Genomic DNA, 21,387 nt, shown 5'->3' with positions numbered 1-21,387 from the left:
ATATATATATATATATATATATATATATATATATATATATATATATATATATATATATATATATATATAATACGTTACTGGTTGGTAGCTTGTGAATTTCCCCCTTATTGGTATAATAATATTTGAATGTATTTCTTGATTATATTTTGTGTTATTTATCTGAATCTGGAAGTAACAATAGAGTTATCAAATAATGTATGAGTAGTAAAAAAGTACAAATATTTCACTCTGAATTAGAGTAAAATTATAATGTAGCAGAAAATGGAAATACTCAATGACAAGTAACTCAAAATGAATTACAGTTCTTGAGTAAATGTAGTTACTTTTCACCACAGGGTAGAAACAATAATTCCATATTCGTTGTTGTAAACTATATTATTATTAAGATCGTCTTCCAACACTGGTTCAAATCAAATCAAATCAAATTTATTTGAAAAGCCCAATATCACAAATTATACATTTGTCTCAGTGTGCTTTACAGACTGTACAGGTTACGACATCCTCTGTCCTTAGACCCTCACATCGCACAAGGAAAAACTTCCTAAAAGAAACCCCAAAATTAAAGGGGAAAAAATGGAAGAAACCTCAGGGAGAGCAACTGAGGAGGGATCCCTCTCCCAGGACGGACAGACGTGCAATAGATGTCGTGTGTACAGGATAAACAACGTAGTACAAATACAACATTTGACAGAAATTATGTTGTGTTGGAAAAAAAAGAAATAGAAAGTATGGATGAATCCAGGAAAATGTCAATAAGGCTTCCCGGTGTCCAGCAGGACCAGGTCAGCAGGCACTGTCACAATTCATAATCCTGACGTAAACTTTATCAGTTGCAACCTGCCCCATGAGAGACAGACACTGCCTCCCAAACACAAACCGGAAGCTGGTTCCACTGGAGAGGACCTTGATAGCTGAAGGCTCTGGCTCCCATTGTACTCTTAGAGACTCTAGGAACCACAAGTAACCCTGCAGTCTGCGAGCGTAATGCTCTAGTTGGTTTATAAGGTACTATGAGATCTTTAAGATATGCTGGAGCCTGACCATTAATTGATTTGTAAGTCAGGAGAAGGATTTTGAATTCTATTCTGTATTTTACCGGGAGCCAGTGCAGTGCAGCTAATACAGGAGTAATGTGATCCTGTTTCCTTGTTCTAGTCAATACACGTGCCGCTGCATTTTGGATCAACTGAAGAGTCTTAAGCGACTTTTTGGGACAACCTGATAACAATGAGTTGCAGTAATCCAGCCTTGAAATAACAAATGCATGGACTAGTTTTTATGCATCATTTTGAGACAGGATGTGTCTTATTTTTGCAATGTTACGTAGATGAAAGAAGGCAGTCCTTGAGATTTGTTTTATGTGGGAGTTAAACGACAGATCTTGATCAAAGATGACGCCAAGATTCCTTACAGTGGTGCTGGAGGCCAAGTTAATGCCATCCAGAGCTTCTATGTCATTAGAAAATGCGTTTCGGAGGCGTTTAGGGCCAAGTATAATAACTTCAGTTTTGTCTGTGTTTAACATCAAAAAGTTGCTAGACATCCAAGTTTTTATGTCCTTAAGGCATGCTTGAAGTTTAGCCAATTGATTGGTTTCATCTGGTTTAATTGATAGATATAATTGGGTATCATCCGCATAACAATGAAAGTTTATAGAGTGGTTCCTTATAATATTGCCCAAAGGAAGCATATATAAGGTGAATAGAATCGGTCCAAGTACAGAACCCTGCGGAACTCCAAGACTGACTTTGGCTGTCATGGAGGATTTATCGTTAACAAGTACAAATTGAGATCGCTCAGATAAATAGGACTTGAACCAGCTTTCTAAAAAGGCAACATATTTATTGTTATGATAATAAATATGAGATTTGAAAATTTAAAGCTTTAGTTGTGTATAATTGCGGTTACTCACATTAGCACAAACTATCTGATGTACACTGACAACGGGGCTTTTAAGGCACCTCGATTGGCGTTATCTTTGATCAGGATCTGTCTTTTAACTCCCACATAAAACAAATATCGAGGACTGCCTTCTTTCATCTATGTAACATTGCAAAAATAAGACACATCCTGTCTCAAAATGATGCAGAAAAACTAGTCCATGCATTTGTTACTTCAAGGCTGGATTACTGCAACTCATTGTTATCAGGTTGTCCCAAAAAGTCTCTTAAGACTCTTCAGTTGATCCAAAATGCAGCGGCGCATGTATTGACAAGAACTAGGAAACGGGATCACATTACTCCTGTATGTATGTGGTCTTTTATTTATTTATTATGTTTTAGTAATTCATGTTTTTTGTTTCATCTTTTCTTCTCAATTTAATATTCAATGTTTCCGTACTATGAGAGGAGCTTACTGTTTAAAGAATGGTTTCATTAAATATTTTAATCAGAATCAGATTCTTTTTTTATTGCCAAATAAGTTTTCACCTACAGGGAATTTGCTGTGGTACGTAGGTGCCAATAGTCAAATATATAGAAAAATCAACATTATATTCAAAATATAGACAGAAGGGACAAAATAAAGACTGTAGACAATGCATTACGTTCATGTAATGTGTAGAGGGGGGAGGGAGAGACGGTGTCAGTGGGGGTCTCTGGCCTTGTTTATGAGGCCAACTGCAGAGGGGAAGAAACTGTTTTTATGGCGAGAGGTTTTGGTCCTGATGGACCGCAGCCTCCTGCCGGATGGAAGTGACTCAAAAGGTCTGTGTCCAGGGTGGGAGGGGTCAGCTGCAATCTTACCTGCACGCTTCCGGGTCCTGGAGACATACAGGTCCTGGAGGGATGGCAGATTGCAGCTCATAACCTTCTCCGCAGAGCGAATGACACGCTGCAGTCTGACCTTGTCCCGGTCAGTGGCAGCAGTGTGGTGATGGAGGAGGTGAGGATGGACTGTATAGAAGTACACCATCATCGTCTTTGGCAGGTTGAATTTCCTCAGCTGCCGCAGGAAGTACATCCTCTGCTGTGCTTTTTTGATGAGGGAGGTGATATTCAGCTCCCACTTCAGGTTCTGGGCGATGATGGTGCCCAGGAAGCATACGGACTCCACTGTGTCCACAGGGGAGTCACACAGGGTGATTGGGGAAGGTGTGGCTGGGCTCTTCCTGAAGTTCACTATCATCTCCACTGTCTTTAGAGCGTTGAGCTCCAAGTGGTTCACACTGCACCAGGTCACCAGTTGGTCAATCTCCCACCTGTAGGCCGACTCATCCCCGCCAGAGATGAGTCCGATGAGGGTGGTGTCGTCCGCGAACTTCAAGATCTTTACAGACCGGTGACTGGAGGTGCAGCTGTTAGTGTACAGGGAGAAGAGCAGAGAAGAAAGAACGCAGCCTTGGGGGGATCCGGTGCTGATGGTCCGGAATTCAGAGACATGTTTCCCCAGCTTCACATGCCGTCTCCTGTCGGACAGGAAGTCTGTGATCCACCTGCAGGTGGAGTCAGGCACACTCAGCTGGGAGAGTTTGTCTTGTAGCAGAGCTGGGATGATGGTGTTGAAGGCAGAGCTGAAGTCCACAAACAGGATCCTGGCGTAGGTTCCTGCAGAATCCAGGTAATGGAGAATGAAGTGGAGTGCCATGTTGACAGTATCGTCTACATACCTGTTGACTCTGTAGGCAAACTGCAGGGGGTCCAGGAGTGGGTCTGTGATGGTTTTGAGGTGGGACAGGACAAGGCGCTCAAAGGACTTCATTACCACAGAAGTCAGGGCGACGGGTCTATAGTCATTTAGTCCTGTAATCCTTGTCTTTTTGTGGACGGGGATAATGGTGGAGGGCTTGAAGCATGCTGGCACGTGGCATGTGTAGAAATCATGAATTTATCATCAAACTTAGTATCACTTGCTTAATCTTAGATGCACACTGCACTCTTATACTTTGATGTTTGTACTGTACACATCACCATGTAAATTGGTGTACTTTTATATCTTGTTCCATGTAACATACACATTACTATGTATGTATATTTTTGTACTTTTATACCTTGATTAATGTACCATACGCATTACTATGTATGATTTTCTATTCTTATACTTTTGATCAGAAGTATATGCATGTCCATGATTGAAAAGAGTAGCACACAGAGTGATTTGAACTCTGGCACACAGGTTGCAGGGAGCTAGATTTGTTTAGACTATAACCAGATAAGGTATGCGTTAGAAAAGATGCCCATTCCGCTATAATAGCAGGTGTTGTGTTTTACGGCAGTAACCCAGGATATAAGAAGACCTTGAGAGTTCCTCGGACTGGAAGGTTATAACGGTACGATCAAGACAGAAGGGAGGTGGGACTCAATTGCACGACACAGAGGCAGATAAATGTAGAATGGAAATAGTCTTTACTGAGCAGATGCTATGGTACACGCATAGACAGTTGATCATACAAAGTATCAAGGGGTAATCTAAGAGCAGAGTTGGGTCATGGAAACAAGGTTGAGGAAGCCGGGGAATCAAACACTTGGGAGACAAGAAGACGGGACTAATGCTGGAACTCTTGACATCGAAGTACGAAGACGAACTGGCAACGAGAGACAAACAAAACAGACTATATACACACACCAAGAAGTGAGAGGGAACGAGACACAGGTGAGGACACTAACAAACAGATTGGGAACACCTGGGGGTAGGAAGTAGAAACAACAGGGAACAGGTAATTAACAAAAAAAAACAGGAAGTACAAACACAATACAAAACATCTAACAAACAGTCCGAGACTTAATAGTGACGGAACCTGACGTCCCAGGTGCATCAGGATGCTGCCGGTGGAAATCCTGGATCAGAGTATGGACCACAATGTTCTTGGTAGCCACCCACTGTCTCTCCTCAAGACCATACCCCCTCCCCCCAATCCACCAGGTATTAACAACCCCTGCATCTCTTTCTCACCGCCAGGAGACGCTTGACCATATAGACGTTCCCCCCCTCAAAGAACCGGGGGGGAGCTGGGGGTTTGGTTGTGGGAACCAAATTACTCTCCTTTACAGGTTTTCCTCTAGACACGTGAAAGGTGGGATGTACTCTCATGGACCGTGGTAATTGCAACCTCACTGCTACAGGGTTGATGACCCTGGAGATCGGGAACGGGCCCACAAACCGTGGAGCCAATTTGCGTGACTCCACCCGTATAGGAAGGTCCTTGGTGGACAACTACACCCTCTGTCCTGGAGCATAACTGGGTGCAGGGATTATCCTCTTATCAGCTGTCCTTTTGTAGGTGGCAGAGCTGCAGAGGAGAGCTGGTCTTGCCCGACTCCACATCCGACGACGACGAACCATGGCTTGGGCTGAAGGATCACTGGCCTCCAACTCCTGGTCCGGAAACAGAGGTGGCTGATACCCATACACACGCTGGAAAGGGGACAAACCAGAACAAGAGACAGGTAAGGTATTATGGGCATACTCAACCCAGATTAGGTGCTTGCTCCAGGTTGTGGGGTTCTGGGAGATGAGACAACGTAGACAAGTCTCTAACTCCTGGTTCATCCTCTCAGATTGTCTGTTTGACGGGGGATGGTACCCAGATGTAAGGCTAACCTTGGCTCCCAAAAGTTCACAAAAATCTTTCCAAAAATGAGAAACAACTCCCTGACTACCCTCTCCATGGACGGCCACAAGAACCGCTGCCGAATGACGAACAGGGTTCTCCGAACCCCGGGACGACAGGAAACAAGAGATGTATGGGCTCAATGAATCACCTGTGGGCTCCTACAACACGAGAAGGCGGCAACACAAATGAAGGGAGTCTGGGGGTCGAGTTGGGATCAAAAAGGCGGGATAGTGCGTCCGCCTTAATGTTCTTAGACCCCGGGCGATAGGTTAGTGTGAACTTGAAGTGGGTGAAAAACAAAGCCCATCGAGCTTGCCGGGAATTCAGTCTCTTCATCGACTGAATGTACTGCAAGTTCTTGTGGGTCCGTAAGAACCAGGAATGGCTGCTCTGCTGCTTCCAGCCAGTGTCGCCAATCCCCGAGCACCACCTTAAGGGCAAGTAACTCCCTGTTGCCGACATCGTAATTTCTTTCTGCCGGTGACAGCTTCTTGGACAAAAATGCACATGGGTGGAATTTATTGTCCGAAACAGATCGTTGGGACAGAACTGCTCCAACCCCCATATCTGACGCGTCCACCTCCACCACAAACTGTCTCTGGGAATCTGGCAAGATCAGGATGGGAGCAGAAACGAAGCTTGTCTTCAGTCATTGGAATGCCTTCTCAGCCCCCTCATTCCAACAGAACTTGACAGAAAGCGATGTCAAGGCATGTAGGGGCACTGCGACAGTGCTGTAATTCCTAATGAATCTTCGGTAAAAGTTTGAAAACCCCAGGAATCTTTGCACCAGCTTCCGACTGGTGGGGGTAGGCCACTGAGTGACCGCACTGACCTTCACCTCATCCATTCGAATGCTATCCTGAGCGATGATAAATCCCAGAAACAAAACAGTCTTGACATGGAACTCACATTTCTCCGCTTTGACAAACAGCAGGTTTTCGAGAAGGCGTCTTAACACTTGACCGACGTGCTGTATGTGGGTCTCCTCATCTGGTGAAAAAATTAGGATATCATCCAGATACACGAACACAAATCGATGAAGCATGTCCCGGAGAACGTCATTAACCCTTTAACACCTAAGCCTAAAAAGCCTCAACATTTTCGCCTGGACTTTTTTGCTTATTTTGACTATAAAAAGGTCAGAAAATGTCCTGTGAGTAAGTGCTTTTGCCCATTTTCCAACAATACCTAGAACTTTCCATATTTGTCAGTCATTTACAATTTATTGTATGTTATGAGAGTGTAATAACAATTTAAAATGAAGAGAAACACAAAAGCGGAATTTGAGTTTAGTGGTTTAGTGAACAAAAAACACTGCAATTGTACATGAATAAGAGATTTAACATGTTATATTTGAAGTTTGAAATGTATACAACTATTTCCAGTAAAGGTTTTGAGTCTTTTACTCTTACATCTGCAAACACAGGCCATAAAATTGAAAATATGTCAAGGCGTTTTCCCCCACACAGGGTAATTCTCTCCTCTCTGAGTGTCCCTTCACATGCAGAGGTCTTGGTGGTACTACCAGTGACTGTTCCTGTTGCTCCTGTTTTCTCTGGGTCACTCATATGAAGATTAGATCAAATGGCCATGAACTGTCCTGTACAGTCTGTGGACATGACAGTGGCAGGGAATGACACATGGAAAATGGTTTGCTTACACCAAATGTTGCTCATCTTTCTGCAGGTCCAAAACTGACATGTACAGCAACATGCCTTTGGACTTCTTCATTTCTTCTTCTACACACCTAGTGCAACCTTACAGATTTGGTACACTGTTCTAAACAAGTCACCACGCAATACAAGGGTTGATTTACATACCGTCTTGCTTCCATTTTAATGAAATCTGCTGTTTTCCGGCTCTATATCTCTGCGGTGTTGTCTGTGTCTCTCCAGCGCTGTGTGTGCATTTGCTCAGAACAAAGGCGCTCTTTTGAGGCTTCTGAGAGGTCCGTAAGTGAAGTTACCGTAATGAATCGATATATGCTGTAAAGCGCAGAGTCTCAGCTTTCAGAAACCGTTGAGTTTTTTTTTGATTGCGCAAACTATAACATAATTACGGTAATCCAAAGTTTTGCTTGCAAAATGTGTCGTCGTCACATTCGGTGTTAAAGGGTTAACCAGGGCCTGGAACACCGCTGGAACGTTGGTCAGTCCAAAAGGCATAACCAGGTATTCGTAGTGTCCACTGGGAGTATTAAATGCGGTTCTTCTACTCATCCCCCTCCCTTATCCTCACCAAATGATAAGAGTTGCGTAGGTCCAGTTTGGTGAATATCTTGGCCCCTTGTAACAGCTCAAATGCCGAAGAAATAAGTGGAAGGGGATACCAATTCTTCACCGTGATTTTGTTCAAACCCCGATAGTCAATACAGGGTCGTAGGGACTTGTCCTTCTCCACGAAAAAGAATCCTGCACCAGCGGGTGAAGACGAAGGCCGAATAATCCCAGCCTCTATGGCTTCCTCGATGTATTCCGTCATCGTCTCTCTCTCTGGCGCAGACAGGGAATACAAATGACCCTTTGGAGGTGCAGCGCCCGGAAGTAGGTCAACCGGGCAGTCATACTCTTGGTGAGGTGGCAGAGCTGTGGCCCGGGTATTATTGAAGACCTCTTTAAGCCCCAAGTAGCACACCGGAACCTTGGCCAAATCCAGAAAGTCCCTTTCCAGTCTTCCACTGGGTCTCGTTCCAGACCTCGTTCCTCGCAGTCTGGAAAGGGTTGAGGTCTCCTAAGGATTGACAAATTGGTGCCTCCCTGGCCCATTCTGCCGTAGCCCAAGCCTCTGCCCGTCCTGACAGGCAAGAAATCACATACACCACCTTGGAATGCTCGGTTGGAAAAGAAGCAGCTTGTAATTCAAAATGTAAATAACATTGGGTTAAACACAACGGCTAGACCCCCGGCCTGGCTGGAGATCTGAAAATGTTACAATCGTTGGAAAAGAGTTCAACAAGTGGAGTGAGCTCACCAGTGTTAAGCCAGATTTCTGTCACCAGTAAGAATTAAGCAAGAGGATAAAAGTGTGATTGGATAAGGATCTTGCATTGATGAGAGCCACTTTGACTGGGATATCAGTATAATCCGACAACAACTTGCACCACAGAGGGCAGAGATTCCAGAGACTACACCACCACACTTCACAGAGAGCTTTGAGGGGAGCCCGCATCGCTGGGGTCTGGTGTCTGGGATAATCAGCAGGAGAAAGGCATACCTGGTCTCACACGAGTGCCTTAGAATGGAATGTGATTATTAAATTGATGGTTTGAGATGAGTCTGCAGATGTAATTTTGGATGTCTTCTTCTTTGTTGTTTTTTTTCAAAGGAGGTTTGCATCCAAATAATAAAAAAATGTCAAAGTTCATCCCCATCCCTCGTCCCATTCTCTAATAAAAAGTATTAAATCAATCTATTCTCTGAGAGGGCTAGAAACCTCTCTCAACCAGCGGTGCTGGTCTACCAGCTAGTTCCCATTACTGTTGCTGGTGAAGCTGAATTAACATGTTAGCTCATTTCTCTGTTCATAAATATGCAGCAAGTGTACTTGTAACTTCGATTGTGTATTTCTATGTATAAAATAACTGAAATACATGAGAACTGAAATAGAAATTAGGCGAGATATATAAAGGTGATCTTTAAGGGAAGTAAATACATTTATTGTAATTACTTGGCATGAAATACAACACATAACATTATTTCCATGTTCATACAAATGCATTTACGAAAATAATTAAAACTGAAAAAACAAATAAGAAAATATTAATAAACATTAACATTTGATTGGTATACACATGTTTAAAATCACAATATGTTTGCAGCATTTAGAAAGAAATTACTTAAAGACAATGTATACACACATTCATTATTTACAAATCCGTAAAATGTGATGCACCATTCTACCTTGGTAACAAACATGTGTGATATGAATACGTTCTCTTTAAGCTTCTATAGCTTCTGGCCTTTACAGCAATATGTTCTGTCACAGTCAGTCTTCAAACAATGTGCAGCAGTATAACAAATGATATTAACAGTGTTGCTACAATCACCCATGCTCAGTGTCACCGTTGTTCAATTAAAAAGTTGCATACAATGCAGTAACATTCATCTTGGTCAACAGTTTGTTCATCATGGTCAGTTACAACATTAACTGTCCCCTTAGAAAGGTCCAGTGTGTAGGATTTAGTGGCATCTAGCGGTGAGGTTGCAGGTGCAACTAACTGAATACTCCTCTGCCCACCTCCTTTTCCAAGTGTTGTGAGAACCTACAGTGGCTTCCGGTAACGTAAAAACACGAAAGACCTTTTCTAGAGCCAGAGTTTGGTTCGTCTGTTCTGGGATACTAAAGAGGCTACATGGGGGTCTCAGTGGAAGTGGACACGCTCCTCATGTAGATATGAAGGGCTCGTTCTAATCTAATGAAAACACAACAATTCTTAGTTTCATGTGATTATAGATGAAAGAAAACATAGTTATGAATACTATATTCCATTTCTGCAAATAGATCCCCCTGAATCCTAAAGCTGAGTTCTCCTGCTCGCGGAGCCGTGCAGGGACTGCCTGCATGTACCAGTATGCATTACGCACAAGCTTCTTTAGCCCAGCATCCCACCATCCATATCTCTGCTACATTTACACGTTCAGGTGATCAAGCACTATCCCATTGCAATCCAATAACCCAAAACAGACAATCTTCCTCTAACAAAGAAAAAACCTCAGTGACCTCATTTCTGAGGTAGTGTGTAGAAATAGTGTATGATCAAACACTTATTACAGAGTGTAACCCTGAAGTCAGGAGTGTCAAACTCATTTTAGTTCCTCATGTTACTCTTTAATCTCTGGAACCTCTGTGCTGCAGTGATGCAGCTTTCCCCCCATGTGCGTTCTCATGTGGACTTTCAAATTATTATTAGACCGGAATTTTTTTTTGCATGTTTTACAAGAATATGGCTTCTCACCTGTGTGGATTCTTGTATGAGTGGTCAATGATGATTTCTGTTTAAATCCTTTCCCACATGTTTTACAAGAATATGGCTTCTCACCTGTGTGGATTCTTGTATGAGTGGTCAATGCCGATTTATTTTTAAATCCTTTCCCACATGTTTTACAAGAATATGGCTTCTCACCTGTGTGGATTCTTGTATGAGAGGTCAATGATGATTTTCTATTAAATCCTTTCCCACATGTTTTACAAGAAAATGGCCTCTCACCTGTGTGGGTTCTTGTATGATAGGTCAATGATACATTGTGATTAAATCTTTTCCCACATGTTTTACAAGAAAATGGCCTTTCACCTGTGTGGATTCTTGTATGATAGGTCAATGCTGATTTCTTATTAAATCCTTTCCCACATGTTTTACAAGAATATGGAATCTCACCTGTGTGGATTCTTGTATGAGAGGTCAATGATGATTTCTTATTAAATCCTTTCCCACATGTTTTACAAGAATATGGAATCTCACCTGTGTGGATTCTTGTATGAGAGGTCAATGATGATTTCTTATTAAATCCTTTCCCACATGTTTTACAAGAATATGGAATCTCACCTGTGTGGATTCTTGTATGAGAGGTCAATGATGATTTGTCATTAAATCTTTTCCCACACGTGTTGCAGGAATATGGCTTCTCACCTGTGTGGATTCTTGTATGAGAGGTCAATGCTGATTTCTGTTTAAATCCTTTCCCACATGTTTTACAAGAATATGGCTTCTCACCTGTGTGGGTTCTCAGATGTCTCTCTAGTGAGCATTTATGCTTAAAGTCTTTTCCACATGCGTCACATTTTAAAGGCTGTTTGCCTGTAGGAGTATCACAGTGCATCTCTGACAGGTTAAGGTTGTCGACATTGTTACTGTGACTTATGCTTTCGTGATGTTGATTCTGTTGATGTGGCTCTGCATTTCTAGTTGAGCCTGAGTCTCCATGCTTGCCTCCTTTCTGATCTTGGCTCTCAGCTACATAAGAGTTGTGAGCGAGGAGCTGGTGGTCACTTTCCTCATCAGTAGGAGTCAACATACAGGTATCAGTCTCCTGCTTCAGTACAAGCTGCTCTCCCTCCTGACTGGTGCAGAGTTCCTCCTGCTCCTCTTTAATCTGTGGAGGCTCTTGGTCCAGACTGGAGTTCCTCTCCTGAATACAGAGCTGCTGGTCAGAGAGAACCTCCTCCTCCTTACAGACATGTTGCTGTGGGAGCTCTGGAGGGACAGAGAACAAAGGAATAGGATACTACTGCAGACATGCGAGCAAATTAGTACCAGTAACGTAATCTATTAAAACACAAGGGGTTAAATATACATACAATTCCTCCGTTTTGTGTTATTACGTTTTACACACCTATCCTGTGTAACTTTATTTCCGGTTTCCAAACGACATCCACCAGTCTGCGCTGACGATCGATCTCTGCCTCGTACTCGACGACAGCTTCTTGAAAAACTCCGAATATTTCTTCAGCAGCAGCATTTAGTCGCTCGTTGACAAACTCTCTCAAACACTCAACTGAAGACATTGTTGCTTAACTGTAAGTCAAATATTCATCCACGCAACGACTACAGCTTCGTCTCCCTGCTAGTTTCATACATCCAGAGAGCTGAGCTAACGCTAACAGTGCCTGTACTGTGTTGTTCAAAGAAAGCAAAATAACTACATCCTTCCGGCGAGCCGTTGTGACGTCAGACTATAATGACGAAGACGCGTGCGCAGAGTACCACAGTACAAAGTAATTATCACAAAGTAAGGATTTAAGTATTTTGGCAACATGAAAAAAATATAATAATATATATTTTTTAAACATATAAAATACAAATAAAATCACCAAAAAAAAAAGAAGTATTCAGATATATGTATATATATGTATATATACATATATATGTATATATACGTATATATATGTATATATACGTATATATATATGTATATATACATATATATACAGTACATATATATATATATATATATATATACATATTTATACATACTGTATATATATGTATGTATATATATATATATACTGTATATATATAGATATATACTGTATATATATATATATATATATATATATATATATATATATATATATATATATACACACTGTATATACACTGTATATATATGTATATATACGTATATATATGTATATATACATATATATACAGTACATATATATATATATATATATATATATATATACATATTTATACATACTGTATATATATATGTATGTATATATATATATATATATATATACTGTATATATATAGATATATACTGTATATATATATATATATATATATATATATATATATATATATATATATACACACTGTATATACACTGTATATATATATGTATGTATATATATATATATATATATATATATATATATATGTATATATATATATATATGTATATATATATATACATATATACTGTGTATATATATATATATATATATATATATATATATATATATATATATATATATATATATATATATATATATATATATATATATATATAATACGTTCCTGGTTGGTAGCTTGTGAATTTCCCCCTTATTGGTATAATAATATTTGAATGTATTTCTTGATTATATTTTGTGTTATTTATCTGAATCTGGAAGTAACAATAGAGTTATCAAATAATGTATGAGTAGTAAAAAAGTACAATATTTCACTTTGAATTAGAGTAAAATTATAATGTAGCAGAAAATGGAAATACTCAATAACAAGTAACTCAAAGTGAATTACAGTTCTTGAGTAAATGTAGTTACTTTTCACCACAGGGTAGAAACAATAATTCCATATTCGTTGTTGTAAACTATATTATTATTAAGATCGTCTTCCAACACTGGTTCAAATCAAATCAAATCAAATTTATTTGAAAAGCCCAATATCACAAATTATACATTTGTCTCAGTGTTCTTTACAGACTGTACAGGTTACGACACCCTCTGTCCTTAGACCCTCGCATCGCACAAGGAAAAACTTCCTAAAAGAAACCCCATAATTAAAGGGGAAAAATGGAAGAAACCTCAGGGAGAGCAACTGAGGAGGGATCCCTCTCCCAGGACGGACAGACGTGCAATAGATGTCGTGTGTACAGGATAAACAACGTAGTACAAATACAACATTTGACAGAAATTATGTTGTGTTGGAAAAAAAAGAAATAGAAAGTATGGATGAATCCAGGAAAATGTCAATAAGGCTTCCCGGTGTCCAGCAGGACCAGGGCAGCAGGCACTGTCACGATTCATAATCCTGACGTAAACTTTATCAGTGGCAACCTGCCACATGAGAGACAGACACTCCGGGGATGATACCCCGGATGGTGAGTTCGTAACATACATTTACATAAATGCATACAGATAGAGAGGGAGAAGAAGAGAGAGGGAGGGGAGGAGAGAGGAAGAGCAGAAAGAGAGCAGGGAGGTGTCCCCCGGCAGTCTAAGCCTATAGCAGTATAACTAGGGGCTGATCCAGGGCAAACCTGAGCCAGCCCTAACTATAAGCTTTATCAAAAAGGAAAGTCTTTAGCCTACTCTTAAATGTGGAGAGTGTGTCTGCCTCCCGAACACAAACCGGAAGCTGGTTCCACTGGAGAGGAGCTTGATAGCTGAAGGCTCTGGCTCCCATTGTACTCTTAGAGACTCTAGGAACCACAAGTAACCCTGCAGTCTGGGAGCGTAATGCTCTAGTTGGTTTATAAGGTACTATGAGATCTTTAAGATATGCTGGAGCCTGACCATTAATTGATTTGTAAGTCAGGAGAAGGATTTTGAATTCTATTCTGTATTTTACCGGGAGCCAGTGCAGTGCAGCTAATACAGGAATAATATGATCCCGTTTCCTTGTTCTAGTCAATACACGTGCCGCTGCATTTTGGATCAACTGAAGAGTCTTAAGCGACTTTTTGGGACAACCTGATAACAATGAGTTGCAGTAATCCAGCCTTGAAATAACAAATGCATGGATTAGTTTTTCTGCATCATTTTGAGACAGGATGTGTCTTATTTTTGCAATGTTACGTAGATGAAAGAAGGCAGTCCTTGAGATTTGTTTTATGTGGGAGTTAAACGACAGATCTTGATCAAAGATGACGCCAAGATTCCTTACAGTGGTGCTGGAGGCCAAGTTAATGCCATCCAGAGCTTCTATGTCATTAGAAAATGCGTTTCGGAGGCGTTTAGGGCCAAGTATAATAACTTCAGTTTTGTCTGTGGTTAACATCAAAAAGTTGCTAGACATCCAAGTTTTTATGTCCTTAAGGCATGCTTGAAGTTTAGCCAATTGATTGGTTTCATCTGGTTTAATTGATAGATATAATTGGGTATCATCCGCATAACAATGAAAGTTTATAGAGTGGTTCCTTATAATATTGCCCAAAGGAAGCATATATAAGGTGAATAGAATTGGTCCAAGTACAGAACCCTGCGGAACTCCAAGACTGACTTTGGCTGTCATGGAGGATTTATCGTTAACAAGTACAAATTGAGATCGCTCAGATAAATAGGACTTGAACCAGCTTTCTAAAAAGGCAGCATATTTATTGTTATGATAATAAATATGAGATTTGAAAATTTAAAGCTTTAGTTGTGTATAATTGCGGTTACTCACATTAGCACAAACTATCTGATGTACACTGACAATGGGGCTTTTAAGGCACCTCGATTGGCGTTATCTTTGAATAGGATCTGTCTTTTAACTCCCACATAAAACAAATATCGAGGACTGCCTTCTTTCATCTATGTAACATTGCAAAAATAAGACACATCCTGTCTCAAAATGATGCAGAAAAACTAGTCCATGCATTTGTTACTTCAAGGCTGGATTACTGCAACTCATTGTTATCAGGTTGTCCCAAAAAGTCTCTTAAGACTCTTCAGTTGATCCAAAATGCAGCGGCGCATGTATTGACAAGAACTAGGAAACGGGATCACATTACTCCTGTATGTATGTGGTCTTTTATTTATTTATTATGTTTTAGTAATTCATGTTTTTTGTTTCATCTTTTCTTCTCAATTTAATATTCAATGTTTCCGTACTATGAGAGGAGCTTACTGTTTAAAGAATGGTTTCATTAAATATTTTAATCAGAATCAGATTCTTTTTTTATTGCCAAATAAGTTTTCACCTACAGGGAATTTGCTGTGGTACGTAGGTGCCAATAGTCAAATATATAGAAAAATCAACATTATATACAAAATATAGACAGAAGGGACAAAATAAAGACTGTAGACAATGCATTACGTTCATGTAATGTGTAGAGGGGGAGGGAGAGACGGTGTCAGTGGGGGTCTCTGGCCTTGTTTATGAGGCCAACTGCAGAGGGGAAGAAACTGTTTTTATGGCGAGAGGTTTTGGTCCTGATGGACCGCAGCCTCCTGCTGGATGGAAGTGACTCAAAAGGTCTGTGTCCAGGGTGGGAGGGGTCAGCTGCAATCTTACCTGCACGCTTCCAGGTCCTGGAGACATACAGGTCCTGGAGGGATGGCAGATTACAGCTCATAACCTTCTCTGCAGAGCGAATTACACGCTGCAGTCTGACCTTGTCCCGGTCAGTGGCAGCAGTGTGGTGATGGAGGTGGTGAGGATGAACTGTATAGAAGTACACCACCATCGTCTTTGGCAGGTTGAATTTCCTCAGCTGCCGCAGGAAGTACATCATCTGCTGTGCTTTTTTGATGAGGGAGGTGATGTTTAGCTTCCCCTTCAGGTCCTGGGCGATGATGGTGCCCAGGAAGCGTAAGGACTCCACTGTGTCCACAGGGGAGTCACACAGGGTGATTGGAGATGGTGTGGCTGGGCACTTCCTGAAGTTCACTATCATCTCCACTGTCTTTAGAGCGTTGAGCTCCAAGTGGTTCACACTGCACAAGGTCACCAGTTGGTCAATCTCCTACCTGTAGGCCGACTCATCCCCGCCAGAGATGAGTCCGATGAGGGTGGTGTCGTCCACGAACTTCAAGAGCTTGACGGACCGGTGACTGGAGGTGCAGCTGTTAGTGTACAGGGAGAAGAGCAGAGAAGAAAGAACGCAGCCTTGGGGGGATCCGGTGCTGATGGTCCGGAAATCAGAGACATGTTTCCCCAGCTTCATATGCTGTCTCCTGTCGGACAGGAAGTCTGTGATTCACCTGCAGGTGGAGTCAGGCACACTCAGCTGGGGGAGCTTGTCTTGTAGCAGAGCTGGGATGATGGTGTTGAAGGCAGAGATGAAGTCCACAAACAGGATCTTGGCGTAGGTTCCTGCAGAATAATGGAGGTAATGGAGAATGAAGTGGAGTGCCATGTTGACAGTATCGTCTACAAACCTGTTGGCTCTGTATGCAAACTGCTGGGGGTCCAGGAGTGGGTCTGTGATTTTTTTGAGGTGGAACAGGACAAGGCGCTCAAAGGACTTCATTACCATAGAGGTCAGGGCGACGGGTCTGTAGTCATTTAGTCCTGTAATCCTTGTTTTTAGCCTTGAAGCATGCTGGCACGTGGCATGTGTGGAAATCATGAATTTGTCATCAAACTTAGTATTACTTGCTATTCGTGGAAACATGAATTTATCACTAAGCTGAGTATCACTTGCTTAATCTTAGATGTACACTGTACTCTTATACTTTGATGTATGTACTGTACACATCACCATGTAAGTTGGTGTTCTTTTATATATTGATCCATGTAACATACACATTACTATGTATGTATATTTTTGTACTTTTATACCATGATTAATGAACCGTACGCATTATTATGTATGATGTTATATTCTTATGATCAGATTTATATGCATGTCCATGATTGAAAAGAGTGGCACACAGAGTGATTTGAACTGTGGCACACAGGGTGCAGGGAGCTAGCTTTGTTTAGACTATAACCAGATAAGGTATGCTTTAGAAAAGATGCCCATTCAGCTATAATAGCAGGTGTTGTGTTGAAAGGCAGTAACCCAGGATATAAGAAGACCTTGAGAGTTCCTCGGACTGAGAAGATTGTAACGGTACGATCAAGACAGAAGGGAGGTGGGACTCAATTGCACGACACAGAGGCAGATAAATGTAGAATGGAAATAGTCTTTACTGAAAACTTTGCAGTTGCTATGGTACACGCATAGACAGTTGATCATACAAAGTATCAAGGGGTAATCCAGGGTCGGGTCCTCCGAACCCCGGGATGACAGGAAACGAGGGATGTATGGACCCAATGAATCACCTGTGGGCACAACTACTCTGGCACAAACAGACGATTATCGGGACCCCCCTCAGGAATCTGACTGTCTATATTGGCCTTTCTTACCTCCTCCTCGATTCCCCAGGTTACCGCTCCTACAACACAAGAAGGCGGCAACACGAATGAAGGGTGTCTGGGGGTCGGGTTGGGATCAAAAAGGCGGGATAGTGCGTCCGCCTTAATGTTCTTAGACCCCTGCCGATAGGTTAGTGTGAACTTGAAGTGGGTGAAAAACAAAACCCATCGGGCTTGCCGGGAATTTAGTTTCTTCACCGACCGAATGTACTGCAAGTTCTTGTGGTCCGTAAGAACCAGGAATGGCTGCTCTGCTGCTTCCAGCCAGTGTCGCCACTCCTCGAGGGCCACCTTAAGGGCAAGTAACTCCCTGTTGCCGACATCGTAATTTCTTTCTGCCGGTGACAGCTTCTTGGACAAAAATGCACATGGGTGGAATTTATTGTCCGAAACAGATCGTTGGGACAGAACTGCTCCAACCCCCATATCTGACGCGTCCACCTCCACCACAAACTGTCTCTGGGAATCTGGCAAGATCAGGATGGGAGCGGAAACGAAGCTTGTCTTCAGTCGTTGAAATGCCTTCTCAGCCCCCTCATTCCAAAAGAAGTTGACAGAAAGCGATGTCAAGGTGTGTAGGGGCGCTGCGACAGTGCTGTAATTCCTAATAAATCTTCGGTAAAAGTTTGAAAACCCCAGGAATCTTTGTACCAGCTTCCGACTGGTGGGGGTAGGCCACTGAGTGACCGCACTGACCTTCAACTCATCCATTCGAATGCTATCCTCAGCGATGATAAATCCCAGAACTCACATTTCTCCGCTTTGACAAACAGCAGGTTGTCGAGAAGGCGTCGTAACACTTGACCGACGTGCTGAATGTGGGTCTCCTCATCTGGTGAAAAAATTGATGAAGCATGTCCCGGAGAACGTCATTAAGAACGCTCTGCAATTCTCCAAATCTCCGGAGATGCGTTCGGGTCTGGAGAGACGGCTTGCCCCAGCAGCGTGGCCATCGCAGAACATAGTGACTGGACGCATGTCCCCAGCTGTTGGAGCTGCTTGGCCAACTGGTCAACTTGACAGCCTATGTCGCTCTGGAATGCCGTCTGATTGTCTGTCAGAGACCTCACTCCCACGCACAGGGATGACAGCTGCTCATCCAGATCTCTGAGTCGGCTGAGTCCATGTCTTTGGCCAGTTCGTACTGTAACGGTACGATCAAGACAGAAGGGAGGTGGGACTCAATTGAACAACACAGAGGCAGATAAATGTAGAATGGAAATAGTCTTTACTGAAAACTTTGCAGTTGCTATGGTACACGCATAGACAGTTGATCATATAAAGTATCAAGGGGTAATCCAGGAGCAGAGTCGGGTCACGGAAACAGGTTTGGTACACGGGTAGATACTCAGCGTAACAGCACAGCAGACAAGGATCAGGTAAGGGCAGAATCGAGTCGCGGAAACAAGGTCGAGGAAGCCGGGGAATCAAACACTTGGGAAACGGGAAGACGGGAAGACGGGAAGATGGGACCAATGCTGGAACTCTTGACATCAAAGTACGAAGACGAACTGACAACGAGAGACAAACAAAACATCCTGGGATGGAGCTGATGAAGAGTGTCGCAGGGGATTGTGTCAGGTCTGTCCCATTGTCTTTCAAAGCGACAATAGAACTCATTCAGTTCATTGGCGAGGCACGAATCACTTATGGAGTGGGGGGCTCTAGGCTTATAGTTGGTAACCTGCTTTAGCCCTTTCCAGACAGTGGCAGAGTCATTGGCTGAGAACTGGTGTTGAAGTTTCTCAGAGTACTGTCATTTAGCTTCTCTCACTGCCTTGCTAAACTTGTACTTTGACTCTATAAACCTTTCGCTGTCCCCACTCTTGAATGCTTCCTCCTTTGCCAACCGTAATTGCCTGAGTTTGGCTGTGAACCAGGGTTTGTCATTGTTGTAACTCACCCTGGTGCGTGATGGTACACAGCTGTCCTCACAGAAGCTGATGTATGACGTCACAGCCTCTGTGTACTCATCCAGACTGTTGGTAGCAGACCTAAAAACATCCTAGTCAGTACAGTCCAAACATGCCTGAAGATCCTCCACAGCCTCACTGGTCCACTTCTTCGATGTCCTCACAACAGTTTCACGGAGCGTTAGTTTCTGTCTGTATACAGGAATCAGGTGGACCATGACGTGGTAGCAACTTTAAAACCAAAAGTGTTGACTAAATCATAGCCTTTGTTCAATGAGAAAACAACGACAACAAATGGACTTGTTTGATTTTAAAACACATGTTGTGATTTTTACCTGCAGTATGCCCACATTATTTGTACCTGACATACAGTGAAACTGTTATTGATCAACATAACCACTAGAGAGCAGCCTTTTCCTTATTATTGCCTTTGACAGTTTATATTTTCAGATTTATTCTCTTTTACATTATGGTATGTGCTTGTGTGTGTCTGAAATACAAATTGAGTTTGAATGTGAAAAACAGAGATAGAAGAAGTGTGACCATATGTTCTATCTGGCTTGTAAAACTTTCTGTGGACCAGTGTCAACTTCAATGAAAAGCACCCCACTTCCCCTAAAATATCTCCTGTACTTTTCTCCATGCCTCAACAACAATCAACCAATATCTTCAAGTAACACTGAGTTCAGACACTCTGCTGCAACCAACCAGGTGCTGATCTGAAGGGAAGAAAGTCACACACACACAGGAAAAAGCAGAGAGGAGGGGTTAGATAAGGCAAGAATGTAAAAATGGATGGATCAAATGAAAAGAAAAAGTAAAGACTGCTGAAGAAGGCTGTACAAAAGGCACGGTCAATATAGGAGGGGCCCTGACCATTTGCGGCATTATACACAAACAGCAGAAGCTTAAAATCGATTCAGAACCGCACTGGCAGCCAGAGATGAGCCAGAGAGAGATGCCACAACAGGGGGTAATATGGTCCCTCTTCCGGGTAACTATCAGAAGCCTGGGTGCAGTGTTCTGGACCAGTTGCATGCAGGATAGGGGTGACTGACTGATCCCAGTATACAGGGAGTTGAAGTAGTCTAGGTGTGGTTGACTTTCTCAAGATCATTGGCTGCAAAAAATGGCTTGAATTTGGAAATAGTCCCAAGCTGAAAAAAATGGCTTTAACTAATGCATTGACCTGATTGTCAAACTTAAAGGCGGGCTCAAATATCACACCAAGTTCTTTTACTTGTGGTTTGACAAGGGTGGATAGGTTGCAAAGACTGTTGTTAATCACTTTGATGGATTCAAGGGGGGCAAAAAGGACAACTTGAGACTCATAAGATTTGACCAGTCTTTTGGTTTCAGGAGGAGATATGGCTGTGTGTCATCAGCATAACAGTGAAAGGTCATATTGTATTTTTCAGTGATTTGGCTGAGGGGAAGCATAACTATTTCCATATTGCAGATCAGAAAAACAGACAATAACACTGATAACAGCGCCTAGGTTGTGAGTAGATCTGGTGGAAAGCAGAGCAAGATTTAAAGACTCAACCAGATGCATAAATTCAAGACAGCAGACATGAATATTAAAATCAAAATTAGAATCATAGTGTTTAAGAGGAAGTCAGAAAATTGAGTGA

The 21,387-nt window shown here is 42.0% G+C and overlaps 1 protein-coding gene across 1 annotated transcript; it reads right to left on the bottom strand.

Annotated features, from left to right (window-relative positions):
- Positions 1-9,433: 9,433 nt before the first annotated feature.
- LOC115019736 (zinc finger protein OZF-like) lies at positions 9,434-11,579 on the bottom strand. The gene has a single exon (XM_029449285.1). The coding sequence runs from the start codon at positions 11,563-11,565 to the stop codon at positions 10,375-10,377; it is 1,191 nt and encodes a 396-aa protein (XP_029305145.1). The 5' UTR covers positions 11,566-11,579; the 3' UTR covers positions 9,434-10,374.
- Between the last annotated feature and the right edge of the window lie 9,808 nt (positions 11,580-21,387).

The sequence above is a fragment of the Cottoperca gobio genome, chromosome 15, assembly GCF_900634415.1.
Source record: "Cottoperca gobio chromosome 15, fCotGob3.1, whole genome shotgun sequence".
NCBI classification, from domain to species: Eukaryota; Metazoa; Chordata; class Actinopteri; order Perciformes; family Bovichtidae; genus Cottoperca; species Cottoperca gobio.
This window is presented reverse-complemented; position numbering and strand designations above follow the sequence as displayed.